Consider the following 13512-nt stretch of genomic DNA (forward strand, 5'->3'; position numbering starts at 1 on the left):
GATAGCAAATGGGCCGGCCCATGTTACAAATGGGATAGATTGATTTCTGAAAAAAAAAAAGTTTTTGTCTCTCGAGCAAATAAAAAGCTCGTTGTTCAACCAGCGAAAATTCACTTAATTATTTAACTGATTCTGGCGTCCATTATTACACGTGGCGACCAATTAAGCACGCAACTTGAGGATCTCTCGCGCATCCGCAGGTGCCGGAGGCGACGGAGAGCGGGTAGGGAAACGAGTTAGCGTACTGGAAGGAGACGGAGCCGCCCGGCGCGATGGCGGCGCCGTCGTTGACGAGGCAGTCGTCGAAGCTGAGCCGTCGGAAGACTCGGGGGTTGATCAGGCGGGCGGAGCTGAACCATCCGCATCGCACGTGGATGACACCGACGGCGCAACCGCCGGCGCAGGTGTTCAGAATCTGCACCGTGTAGGTCGGAATCCCGTTGGGAAGCGGCGCCGTTGCCCCCTGGTACAACAGTATATCTTCCATTGAGCAAAGTCCTTCTCCCCCCATCCGTTCCTCCACCTTCAGCGACATAGCCGGCGGATTGGTCTCGCAAAGTGGGACGTTGATGGCGGAGGTTTCTCCTTCAGCATATATAAGCGCCTTTTGCATGTAAATGCTCGAGCCAAGTCAACATAATTACGAAAATGCAACTACATCGTGGATCTTACCGTTAACTAATACCTTCGAAACTTCCGCCGTTGGGTCAAGTAGATCGAGGCCCGCTGCTGCTCCTATCTCTACAAAACAATGCACGATAGTAAGTTCACCATGTTAACAACATAATAACGACAATGCCACTGCACTACTTACCGTTAAAAAGTAGAGAGAAGAAGAAGAGGAGGTAGGCGGCGCCGCCGATCGAGCGGGATGATCCCATGAATGATCTATCTCAGATGCCGTACGACAAGATGGAGATTCAGTCGATCTCCGGCGAACGGTGGGAGAGACCGAAATTATCCGCTTTCCTTCGATTTATACAAAAAGAGGCGCTTATACTTTGGTTCCTGAAGCCCCCACCACGTCGTGCGCATCGACACAATGCTATAGGAATCCGACGGTTGTTATCAGTCGACGTCTACTGTCCGTATTCAACGAGCGGTCGGTGACGTTAAAGGAGAAACCAAGAAGCAGATTAATTAACAATTTTAGATCATCTTATTTGCAGGTGATGGGACCGCAAGGAGAATATTCTCCGGCGGATGACGGGCTCCTCCTCGGATGCTGCTCATCTGGCCGTCGGAATGCCGAGGGGAGGGAGGTCCGATGCGCCTTGGTAAGCGAGAGGATAAGACACCGGCCGTGGCCGGATATATTCTGTATCTTTGACCACTGGTATGCATGGGACGTCGACGCGACGTGGCGTGTAGACAGCTAAAAAGATGGGTATTTAACGGGAGCTAGATGGCTGTGATTAATGGACTTCACGTGAGGATCATAATTCTTCATCAATTCAAAGAACCATACTGTGTGGACTAGTTATTCAAGAACTTGAACGTAAATCATAGCAGTAAGTAGTCAGGATGGTTGTTGGAAGAGGCGAAGGGAGTTTAAGGCGAGGCGGCGTTGAAATGGGCAGAGGAGAGAACAAGTGGCGGTGGAGATTGCTGTTGTACGGTTCCCCAGGCTGGGTAGTGGAATAGCAGCCGCCGGAGAAAGTTGCAGGGCGCCACAGCATACAGAAGCGTACGTGCAACTTGTTTGACGCGTGACGGGATGTTTATCTCAAATACAAATAGGAGAGATAGCTAAAAAGTATAACTTGCACGAAGACGAAGCAAAAAACATTGATTTCGTGAATAAATGAGCTAATTTATTTTTCGGTGACATGTTTTCTTTACATTTTTCAAAATTATCTTCATCCAAAATTAAGGAATTGAAGGGACCCATCAAATTTTAGCCATGGAATATTGGACACGATATTTCCACGGCACGACGTTGACTCGTCAAGTTGACTGACAGAGTCTTTAATGGCTGTGGAAATATCGCTCCATTCATTATCAAATCATTTTCATTGATTTTCATGTTATTACAATAAAAAATATATAATAATAAGTTGATTTCCTCGCACGTCGTTCGTGATTATTCTAATTTCTAAGTTTCCCCTGCGTCACAAATAAAAAAAAAAAAAAGAAGTTTGAGTGCTTCCAACGGATTAGTCACCGTCAATTAATTAAACAAACTACAAAATTATCAGACCAATCAATACCCACAAATGCTGATAATTGTTAATTTATTTAATTTTGTAATTTTTTTACTTGATCAATTTGTCACGTTACCTTGTAGTAAACTATCTCAAACTTATGAGAATGATTAATTATTGGCTACATCTTGTTACTAATTCAAGAAATGATTCGTGTATTTGTCAAACATTAAAGTTTGTTGTTATATAGTCATTATGGAATTACAATTGCCCCTAAAAAATCTCGCTCTAATTAAGTTGAATGACAAGATGAACAATTTAAAGCGATGGAAAATATTATATTTTAGTCCTCCAATTCATGTGTATTTCATTTAACTCTCCGTCCTCCTCTTTTTTTTTTTCTTTTTTACTTATAGTACAACTGTTTTCTGCGTCGATGCAGTACGTTTATGCCTCTGTACTTCAACACAAGGTCCACCCTCCTATTTTCATTTTTCGCTCATCCCTTAGTGGCCATTATCCATCTATTTTAGAAGAAAAACTCTCCATCCCACCCTCCGCAGCGCCTCAAGCATGGCTCAATCTCGACATCTCCTCGCCCTTCTCCTCCTCCTCTCCCTCTCCGCTTCCATCCTCGCCCACGGCGGCGGCAGCGACGACGCCGATGCCGACGCGGACGAACCCGGCGCCGGCCATCCCGACCTCCGCTCCAAGTCGCTCATACTCACCAAGATCTGGTGCCTCATCGTCGTCTTCTTCGCGACCTTCTTCGGAGGCGTGTCCCCTTACTTCCTCAAGTGGAACGAGGCGTTCCTCACCCTGGGAACCCAGTTCGCCGGCGGCGTCTTTTTAGCCACCGCCATGATTCATTTCCTCAGCGACGCGAACGAAACCTTCGGGGATCTGACACACGTTGACTACCCCTTCGCCTTCATGCTCGCCTGCGCCGGCTACGCGTTGACCATGGCCGCTGATGTCGCCATATCTTTCGTGGTGGCGAGAGGGCAGACCGTTCGAGATGTGGAGAACCAGCAAGGTACCTTCTTTGTTCTTATTTTATCTTTTCCCCCTCTTTGATTCCTCGTTCTACTGTTGGATTACAACTTCTGAGGCCACAAATTATTGAACAAAAGAGGAATTGCTACGCTCTAATGATCAATTTTTTTTTCTTCGTATTGTCTAAGAAATTATCATCTATCTAAATTAACCAAGCTTGCAAAGAAAAACTATTTTTTTATGGAATTCATAATGATTTTTCGGTGGAAACTTTTGACTTGTTACAGGAATTAGTCTTCAGCAGAGTAAGCAAAGCAGCGTGGACGGAGTCTCACACGTTCGACAAGAGGTGAGCTTGCTTGCTGCTGTCTTCATGAATAAAAACACTGTCTTTATCTGGTTTTCTGAGAACAGCTGGGATCAAATTATCATTTAATCGAACGCAATCAAATGAACCGATCATACAAAATAGCGACACAATAATATTAAATTGATCATCAATAAACAGTTATCTACTTCTCAAGGATATCTTCTGCGAGTGACAATATGAACAATTGTTGGTTTATATTGCTTCTTGCAGAATGGGCATGGAGCTGGAAATCACTCGGTTCCATCTCTGTTTAGGGATGCAAGTTCACTCGGAGATAGCATACTGTTGATCGTGGCTTTGTGCTTCCACTCTGTTTTTGAAGGAATAGCAATTGGAGTTGCAGGTACAGTTTGTGATTCCATGGCCATTCTGTTTTGATTTCATTGCTAATTACTGAATCTTTCCTCTTTTTTTTCTAGTTGTTCATGAATTGAATGGAATGTATCAGAACCATTCACTTATTCTTCGCTTACATATGGTAGGAAAAAAAATTGTAAAGTATTGAGGTGACTGCAGAAAGTAACATGAAAAGAAACACACATTCAACTAAGGCAGAAAATTAAGCAAGATGGCATCTTTCATATTTTACGCGCAGAATAGTCAACAAAGAAGTATAATATCAGGGAATTTCTGAAAAGGTTCCCTCAAGTTTAGCTGTTCTTTAAAGACCCTTCCTTATCTTTTACCATATGTTAAAATGTCCTTTAGTTTTCTTTAATTTCATTCCAAAATATTAGCTGTTCCTCTTATTTAATACCCGCCGTGTTCAATGATTCACTGATTCCTGCTACTCCGATCTGTTGTTCTGGATGCAGAGACCAAAGCTGACGCATGGCGAGCGCTGTGGACGATCAGCCTGCACAAGGTGTTCGCGGCCATCGCGATGGGCATCGCACTGCTGCGGATGCTGCCCAGCCGCCCCCTTCTCTCCTGCGCAGCCTACTCCTTCGCCTTCGCCATCTCCAGCCCCATCGGCATCGCCATCGGCATCATCATCGACGCCACTACGCAGGGCCGCGTCGCCGACTGGATCTACGCCATCTCCATGGGCATCGCTTGCGGCGTCTTTATCTACGTCGCCATCAACCACTTGTTCGCCAAGGGGTACAAGCCGCGGTCGCCGGTGGCGGTGGACACTCCCTTCGTCCGGTGGCTCGCAGTGGTGCTGGGAATTGCAGTTATCGCGGTCGTCATGATATGGGATTAAGCGAAGATATATTTAGTTTTATATTCTATATAAAAAAGGCAATCATATTACTCTGTAAGCAAAAGATCAGATGTCCCGATGTGTAAAACCACTTTTCATGTAGAATTCTTCATATATTCACAATTTCTTTTTCTGTCTGTCAGACTAAATAATTGTAGGGAAAATATATATGAATTAGTTAAGCTTGAATTACAATTAATACGCTATATAATATGTCTAATTTATAGGAATTAATTACAGTTATTTATACTATATTATTTAGTTTTATAATGCATTTGCATTGGGAATTTTGTTTTTCGGCTTTTCTTTATTTGCTTGCCTTTTATGTTGTTTTATAGTGCTGTGGTTAAACTGTTCAGAAATGATGATATTTTGTTTCCTTTTTTTTTTTGTTATAACAAAAACAAAATATTGTAGCTCACGTATGCAGGGATTCACTACCCAGAGTTCTGATCTCATCATTTCAAAAGCTCCTTGTTTCTTTCCTAGCTAGCTTATGCCCAATTCTGAAAGGAGACAATTTGGCTCTAATTTTAGAACAGACACGTCTTTGCTAATTCCATCTCCTTTTCGTCCAAGTAAACAATGAATTGCTACATCCGTATCTTAAAATCCCCCTCCCTTTTCTAAAACTATGTCAGCCAACCTGAGTTATCACTTAAGAAAACATAAATAGTGCTCGAGTAAGTAAAACCATGTATACTTGCTAGTTAAGCTCATGGTTAGTAAGAAAAAATGTCACAGTGAAAATGACCGCCCACGTACTGTTAAAAAATTTCAGAAAAAACTTATTTAAAAATAAAAGTTAAGATCCACCATTTAATAAGAGATTATCTTGGTCGCTAACTAGTGACCTTATATAAGTTTATCTATTAAAATATGATATTATTATTTTTTAGATCTATATAAAACTTGATCAAATTGATCATTAGCTCCCTGTTTAGTTAGATTCTAAATACAATTTCAAATCCATTGCTCCTCACAAACATAAACCTCCGCTACCCTACCTCTCAGCTTCCTCTTTGATATTCGCAATGTAGATCACAACTAACGATTTCGTTCCTTCTTCGACTTTCTCTACTTACTGGCAATTTCATTTTACACATGGCATTTTCTCTTTTCAAATCTCATTCTCTACTCCTCCCTCAATTCTCTTCTCACAAATCAATGACAAAATCCTCTCGCTCCTCTTTAGCAGGCACCAGGCAGGGGTGTAAGCGAGCTAGACAATATTGGTTTATTTATTGATCGTTATTTACAAATATTTTGTTTATTTACATCAGACTAATAATATTGGCGATTGTCCGGCGACTTAGCTAGGTGGTACCCGAAGGGTCGGGTTTTGTTGTTTACTTCATCCGCTTCAATCAGATCCTTTTACGGACGAGAAAATTCCAATTTTACTGATGGCTAAGCGGTAGCGAAGGGTCGGGTTTTGTTATTAACAATCCGGTCGCACCCGTTCCATTTACAGGCTCCGCAACCCGGCTCATTTACATAAACGCTCGATCCAATCAGCCGAGCCCAGATGCCACTTTCCTACTTCCAAACTATTTCCGCTTCTTCGTCGATCCCATCGGATCTCGCGACTCCGGCATGGCTCAGCCCTTCGTCAAAAAGGACGATGACCACGACGAGGAAGGTCATATCCAGTCCCCATTTTTTTTGGTTATTTCATGTTTTATCGTTCATTCTATTGTCTTCGAGTTTAACAATTTTGATTGAATCATCGCGCCGTGATGATATCTCACGATCTACCGTATGGAGATCTGCAGGTTTCTATATGGATCCGTTTTGGAAAAGGAATATCTCTTTTCTTCACGAGATTTGTTGGTTTTTTTATAGCGGATCTGAAGTCGTTGAGTGATTTGTTTTCCTTTTGACCTTTTGGTTCATGCATTGAAGTGATTTAGTATTTAGATCTCGCTAATGTTGGTTCCGTTGTAGGAATTTTAACGATATTGGAGCTCACCTGTTTTATCACTTAGATTCAAACTGGTATTTATGTGCTTGGAAAGGAATAATGGTCTCGAAATCTTACTCTTGCTGCAGAGGAATACTCTCCCTTCCATGGAATTGAGAAAGGGGCTGTCCTACAAGAGGCGAGAGTTTTCCACGATCCCCAACTCGATGCCAGAAAATGTTCTCAGGTATCCATTCCAGATCTCTGCGGCTCATATGCCTATATAGTAGCGTTAGATTGTTCCACATGCTTTATTCCTAATTTTTACGACAAACCCACAGGTGATCACTAAGCTACTGTATTTGCTTAATCAAGGAGAGACATTTACAAAGGTGAGGTCTTGTTACTCTTTCATGTTCCAACCGAGTGTCTATCTTTTTCCCACTATGTTTATGTTCAAAATGGTTCATAATTTCTTTATATTATAGGTTGAGGCAACAGGAGTCTTTTTTGCTGTTACAAAACTATTTCAGTCTAAGGATACTGTGCTTAGGAGGATGGTGTATTTGATGATTAAGGAACTTTCTCCATCTGCAGATGAGGTAGACTCTGTAATCTGCCTTGAAAAGTTTTGGGATATTAATAATCAATAATACCCAGGATATGTTATTTTACCTCTTCTGTTTAGGTTATTATTGTCACAAGCTCTTTGATGAAGGATATGAATAGTAAGACTGATATGTATAGAGCCAATGCCATTCGAGTCCTTTGTAGAATTACTGATAGCACTCTTCTTGCGCAAATTGAGAGATACTTAAAGCAAGCTATTGTTGACAAAAACCCTGTTGTTTCTAGTGCGGCCCTTGTTAGTGCTGTTCACTTGCTTCAGGTATCATGTTATCGCTTTTGGTCATGCCCATGGTTTACTTTCATTTTGTGTCATATTTACTTCAAATATGGATACAGACAAACCCAGAAATTGTAAAGAGATGGAGCAATGAGGTGCAAGAAGCTGTTCAATCAAGAGCTGCTCTTGTGCAATTTCATGCACTTGCACTTCTACACCAGGTGTGTTACTTAGTTCTTTTACAAGGTGCCTGCATCTTGACTTGCATGCACGTCACCATGGTTCATTATTTATGAATTATATAATCACCCACATGCAAGAGATAGAAAGTACAAGTAGAATAATTGTTATGAGTTGCTGGAGATGATGGGTCTTATGTAATTTTAATTGGTTTTTTTGCTTTCAATCAATTTGTGGATCTTTGTATCATGCATACATGAGAACTAAAAATATATTAGAGCTTTTGACATAATCTCTTTATTGTTTTTACTAATTGCTTTTATGAATTGCAGATTAGACAAAATGATCGCCTCGCTGTTACAAAGCTCGTTACTAGTTTGACTAAAGGATCAGTGCGTTCACCTTTAGCTCAATGCCTATTGATGAGATACACTAGCCAGGTATTTTCATGGACTTGAGGTTAGGTAAACAATCTAAGATTTTATAATTAGATATTCTTTCCCAGGTAATTCGAGAGTCAACTGCTAACACACAAGGAGAGCGCCCATTTTTTGACTACCTTGAATCTTGTCTGCGGCACAAAGCTGAGATGGTTGTATTTGAGGCTGCAAGAGCAATAACAGAATTGAGTGGTGTCACTAGTCGAGAGTTGACCCCTGCAATCACTGTATTGCAGTTGTTTTTGAGTTCATCAAAACCTGTTCTTAGATTTGCAGCTATTAGAACACTAAATAAGGTAAGAGTAATCAAAATTTATTATCTTTTTCAAATAACAGATAGTAAGTAAATTTTCAGGAAATGTCATTTCATATTTTAATCAATCATATATTCCAAGTCTGATCTGTCCTGTGCTACACATGCATATCTTATTACTTTCATAGTCCCTTTAACATCAATTCATAGGTTAGTTACTCATTTTATTTATCAAGAAATAGTTCAGCCTGAGTAATCTGTTGCAGGTTGCTAATACTCATCCTCTAGCAGTTACAAATTGCAACATTGACATGGAGAGCCTAATTTCAGACCAAAACAGGAGCATTGCTACCCTTGCTATAACTACACTTCTAAAAACTGGAAATGAATCAAGTGTAGATCGCCTGATGAAACAAATAACAAATTTCATGTCAGATATTGCGGATGAGTTCAAGATTGTTGTTGTAGAAGCTATAAGATCTTTGTGCTTGAAATTCCCCCTCAAATACCGTTCTCTGTATGTATATTCCTCTTCACTTTATCATTTCTTTTAGATTTTCTTTATTGAAGGCAAGTTTTTTTTTTTTGCAATTTACTTCCTAGGATGAATTTCTTAAGCAACATTCTTCGGGAAGAAGGGGGCTTTGACTACAAGAAAGCAATTGTTGATTCAATAGTCATCCTTATCAGAGATATACCTGAAGCAAAAGAAATTGGCTTATTCCACCTATGTGAATTCATTGAGGACTGTGAATTTACATATCTGTCTGCTCAGGTAATTGTCATGCGATGTTCTGCCATGTTCATTTGCTTGAGTTGAATTTTTGTACTGCTTTCTACTAGATTCTTCACTTTCTTGGAAATGAAGGCCCAAAGACTTCAGACCCTAGTAGATATATTCGCTATATCTATAACCGTGTGATACTTGAAAATGCAACTGTCCGAGCCTGTGCTGTGAGCACCTTGGCAAAGTTTGGTGCTATGGTAGATTCACTAAAGGTATCAGCGCTTGTAGTTTCATGAAAACAGTATTCTTTTTATTTATAATTGATCACTTATTATTATTGGCTTTGGTTATTTTCTGCAGCCTCGTATATTTGTTCTATTGAGACGGTGCCTATTTGATAGTGATGATGAGGTAACTTCTGCTATTATATTTGTTCTATTAGTGGCTCATAGAACCATTTTTCTTTTCTTGAAATGTGGTAAATTTTGGTTCTACAGAAATCAGTAAAATTCATAAGTGCCTGCCCTTTCATGGATATTTAAAGTGTTTTCTTGATATTCTTCATTCATTTACATTTCTGATTCAAGTTACGCTATTTTTCAAAATGGTTCCACTGTGAAGACACTAAGATCCTATGAAAAATAATTACATGTTTAATGGTTAAATTTTCAGCTTGTGTGATTACTGTTACAATCCATATCCATCCCTTCATTTCTCAGTTATGGTTCATTCTTATTCTTACATTGCTGCTTTTATGGTTAAGAGAAACTAATTTTTTTTTTATCACTATTGTCTGATGTAGGTCAGGGACAGAGCTACACTTTATCTTAACACACTAGGAAGTGATCCTTCCACCGAAACTGATCTGGAAGTAAAGGAATTCTTATTTGGTCCCCTGGATGTGCCACTAGTCAACTTAGAAACTAGCTTGCGTAATTATGTATGATCGTCACTATAATGTTTTTGCCAAGCATAATAACTATTTCTTCTACTTAATATACTGCCTTTTGCTAATTCAGGTGGCATCAGATATACCCTTTGATATTGTTTCTGTTTCCAAGGAGATAAAATCACTACCTCTTGCTGAGAAAAAAGCTCCTGGTAAAAAGCCGCCTACTGGCTTAGGGGCTCCCACTGCTCCCACTTCTGCCGTTGATGGATATGAAAAATTGCTCTCATCCATCCCAGAGTTTGCCAGCTTTGGAAAACTATTCAAGGTTATTTATAGATGAAAACTATTCAAGGTTATTTATAGCTGTTATTCAGTGTGATATCTTATCTTTATTGATACTGCTTATTCACTGTTTCCTCAGTCATCTGCACCTGTGGAGTTGACCGAAGCGGAGACTGAATATTCTGTTAATGTGGTGAAGCACATCTTTGATAGCCATGTGGTATTGCAATACAACTGCACAAATACCATTACTGAACAGTTACTTGAGATGGTCAGTATTTATTTAGGAAATAGTTACTCAACTAGTGATGGCCAATTTTATGAAATAGTTCCTCAACTAGTGATGGCCAATTTTACAATATTCTTATTTTCATTTCATTTGCATCAGGTTACTGTTTTTGTTGATGCATCTGAAGCAGAGGAATTTTTAGAAGTTGCCACAAAGCCTCTACGATCCTTACCGTATGATTTGCCAGGACAGACTTTTGTTGCTTTTGAAAAGCCAGAAGGTGTTCCTGCCACGGGAAAGTTCTCAAATCTTCTGAAGTTTGTGGTTAAGGAGGTTTGTCTCACGACTCAATTCAGTGGGACGTTATTATAAGCATGCTTGTAAATCTCATTAAAATTTTCATTCCTTTCTGTTTATTCTTTTAGTAAGATTGAAGATACTGCCTATCCAGCTACAGCTTCCTGAGTAAATGAGCTCATCAGGCTCTTTCCTTTGTTTCATGTATTCAAGATTTTATGTTATGTAGTCACATTAAGATCTACACGCTTCAGTAGTGCTTGGATGCTTATTTATTTATCATGTGCCACTCTCATAAATCTAACCATTCACCTTTTTTGCCATCATCAGGTGGATCCAGCTACAGGAGAGGCAGAGGAAGAAGGTGTTGAAGATGAGTACCAGCTCGAAGATTTTGAAATTGTCGCAGCTGATTACATGCTGAAGGTGGGAGTCTCCAACTTCAAAAATGCTTGGGAAAGTTTGGACCCTGATAACGAGCACATTGATGAGTATGGGCTAGGTGTGAAAGAGAGCTTGACAGAAACCGTCAAGGCAGTTATAGATATTCTCGGCATGCAACCTTGTGAGGTAAGTCTTCTTCCAAATGGTGCGCTCCATTTTACCACAGAAAGAAACCAACCATGTTCAATTTGTTCACAGGGAACCGATGTTGTTCCGAACAACTCAAGGTCCCACACATGCTTGCTCTCAGGGATTTTCCTTGGCAATGTGAAGGTGCTTGTTAGAGTGTCGTTTGGCATTGATGCGTCCAAGCAGGTTGCAATGAAGCTGGCAGTTAGATCTGAAGATCCAGAGATCAGTGAAAAGATTCATGAAATTGTTTCTGAGGGTTGAATCCAGCAAGCATTGTTTGGATCCATCTTTTGCTAGCAAATTATCTCGCCTGCTGTTCCAATATTTTTTTTTCTATACCTGTTTCTTTTTTCTTCTTCGTTAGAACTTGTCTAATTTCGGCGACTGAGGTGGTTGTCATTTTGTTTGCTAGGGACTTGCTTTTGTTCAGCCTTAATTGCATGATGGATGAAATGTATTCAATTATACCATCCACCTTACGATCAAACGTAAGGAATGCTTATTCAATGGTTGTTGGATTAAAAACTATTTCTGTGAAATCATTGTGCTATAAACGTGATGGTCCAACTCCATGGCCTTCCCAAGAAGCATGTCTTATTTCTAGGGCAAACGAGCCCAGATTTAAATTTTGTAATGTTCAAAGTTTGTTTAATAGAATGGAGTCTAGTTTAAAATGAATTAAATGGTTGAAATGGTTATTAAAATTTATTTGATTTTTTTTTATAAATTTGAGTTTGATTCAAATTTAATTTGAACTTCATTTATTTATAATTTATAATTTAAATTTATTTAATTATTTAATATTTTTAAATTTATTTGATTGGGGTTGAATTTGATAATATAAAGAAATTGTTTTTGCTACGTGGATAATAATTTTAAATTTTATTCAGAATAATCTACCATTTCTATGAATATAACTATATTTATTTTAATTAATTTAATGAGTAATTTAAATTTATTTATTTAATTAATTTGTATGTAATCTAATAAATTCTTATCAAGATCAAATTTGTTTATGAATTTTTAATTCATTTACCATCCTACTTATTTTAAGAGTATGAAAAAGTGAGATTAAGGGAAAATAGTGAAAATAAAAGAAAAAGTATCTTAAAAAAACAAATATACTTAAAATAATAATAATAATAATAAAAGTCATAAACACGCATGATCCATGATGAATGGAACCACAGGAACTTATTTCCTCCAACAAATTTGAATGTGGAATTCCATCACCTCTCCACTTCATTTTCCACTATATCGCAGTTCATCTATATATTTAAAATTTATTTAATTATTTATAAATATGCTATTTTCTCACACCAAAAAAATCAGTAGAAACATCCTGCATATTATTCCATAGTTTTTTTGTTCAATCATATTATCCTATAGTTTAACTATAAACTACAATTTTTTATTAATCGAGTCTTATATGAATCTACTAAATTGAATCTATTATTCCGTACGACTTCGAGGAGTTCTCCAAGTTTATTATGAAGGCGACCTGCAAGACTGCTGCGGTTTGGTGATTGGATGACGAGAGGGCTGCCTTGTCTGGTCATCATCCAATTATGAACGCCAACAAATTGCACTGAAACCACAATCATCAGCTTACTTTTGTTTGAATTCAAGCAGAGAAAAGACATGGGCGTATAGTTTGATTCCCATGCAGAAGAAGAAGAAGAAATAGCAATGTCTACTCCTCACATACACTGTTCCTTCCCTCCTCTTTGTTGTGCTCTTCAAAGCCATGGTCAGATGCGCTTGTTTAAACCTATCATCAAAATTACCAGCGACAAGAATTCCAGCTTTCAAATCAAGATCAATCTATTATAGTATAAATAAGCTGATGGCTGGTACCTCGGGACAGCCAACTCCAGCAGGAGGAATCCAGCGCGATGAATGACTTGAGGCGGACGGAGGCGATGGCGCTGTGAAGCGGCATCAGCGACTCCACGCTTCCCGCCATCGACCTAGAGAATTCACATCGGAAGTAATCAGGATAACTGGATAGGAAGAATGCGACGTTTCTGGGAAGTCGATTCACCTCCTCAGAGTTGCGGAAGCCCTTCGGGAAGCCGCAGGTTTCGGAAGCAGGCTTTTGGAGCGGGCGGCGACGGATCTCGCGGTGGCCGTTACGGCGGACCTGCACAGCGACGCCATCCGTACGGG

The 13512-nt window shown here is 39.4% G+C and overlaps 4 protein-coding genes across 4 annotated transcripts; 2 read left to right on the forward strand and 2 right to left on the reverse strand.

Annotated features, from left to right (window-relative positions):
- Positions 1–145: 145 nt before the first annotated feature.
- LOC141837424 (TPD1 protein homolog 1-like) lies at positions 146–881 on the reverse strand. Its single transcript, XM_074724830.1, has 3 exons — positions 815–881; positions 673–741; positions 146–585 (listed from the first exon to the last, which is right to left on the reverse strand). The coding sequence occupies exons 1-3, from the start codon at positions 879–881 to the stop codon at positions 146–148; spliced, it is 576 nt and encodes a 191-aa protein (XP_074580931.1).
- Positions 882–2594: 1713 nt separating this feature from the next.
- Positions 2595–4854, forward strand: LOC141841665 (zinc transporter 2-like). The gene is made up of 4 exons (XM_074729843.1): positions 2595–3180; positions 3428–3489; positions 3721–3853; positions 4326–4854. Exons 1-4 carry the CDS (start codon positions 2718–2720, stop codon positions 4715–4717), a joined length of 1050 nt encoding a protein of 349 aa, XP_074585944.1. The 5' UTR covers positions 2595–2717; the 3' UTR covers positions 4718–4854.
- Positions 4855–6257: 1403 nt separating this feature from the next.
- On the forward strand, positions 6258–11882 carry LOC141838999 (coatomer subunit gamma-2-like). The gene is made up of 18 exons (XM_074726641.1): positions 6258–6359; positions 6770–6867; positions 6962–7012; positions 7109–7222; positions 7309–7509; positions 7587–7688; positions 7980–8087; positions 8153–8383; positions 8607–8857; positions 8944–9115; positions 9184–9339; positions 9428–9478; positions 9870–10007; positions 10087–10284; positions 10381–10512; positions 10630–10803; positions 11098–11337; positions 11410–11882. Exons 1-18 carry the CDS (start codon positions 6314–6316, stop codon positions 11602–11604), a joined length of 2658 nt encoding a protein of 885 aa, XP_074582742.1. The 5' UTR covers positions 6258–6313; the 3' UTR covers positions 11605–11882.
- Positions 11883–13042: 1160 nt separating this feature from the next.
- On the reverse strand, positions 13043–13503 carry LOC141839000 (uncharacterized). Its single transcript, XM_074726642.1, has 3 exons — positions 13388–13503; positions 13201–13313; positions 13043–13114 (listed from the first exon to the last, which is right to left on the reverse strand). Exons 1-3 carry the CDS (start codon positions 13501–13503, stop codon positions 13095–13097), a joined length of 249 nt encoding a protein of 82 aa, XP_074582743.1. The 3' UTR covers positions 13043–13094.
- Positions 13504–13512: the final 9 nt, after the last annotated feature.

This window comes from Curcuma longa, chromosome 11 (assembly GCF_044706935.1).
Source record: "Curcuma longa cultivar G26 ecotype Majalengka, Jawa Barat chromosome 11, ITB_CL_G26_1.1, whole genome shotgun sequence".
In the NCBI taxonomy this organism is placed as follows: Eukaryota; Viridiplantae; Streptophyta; class Magnoliopsida; order Zingiberales; family Zingiberaceae; genus Curcuma; species Curcuma longa.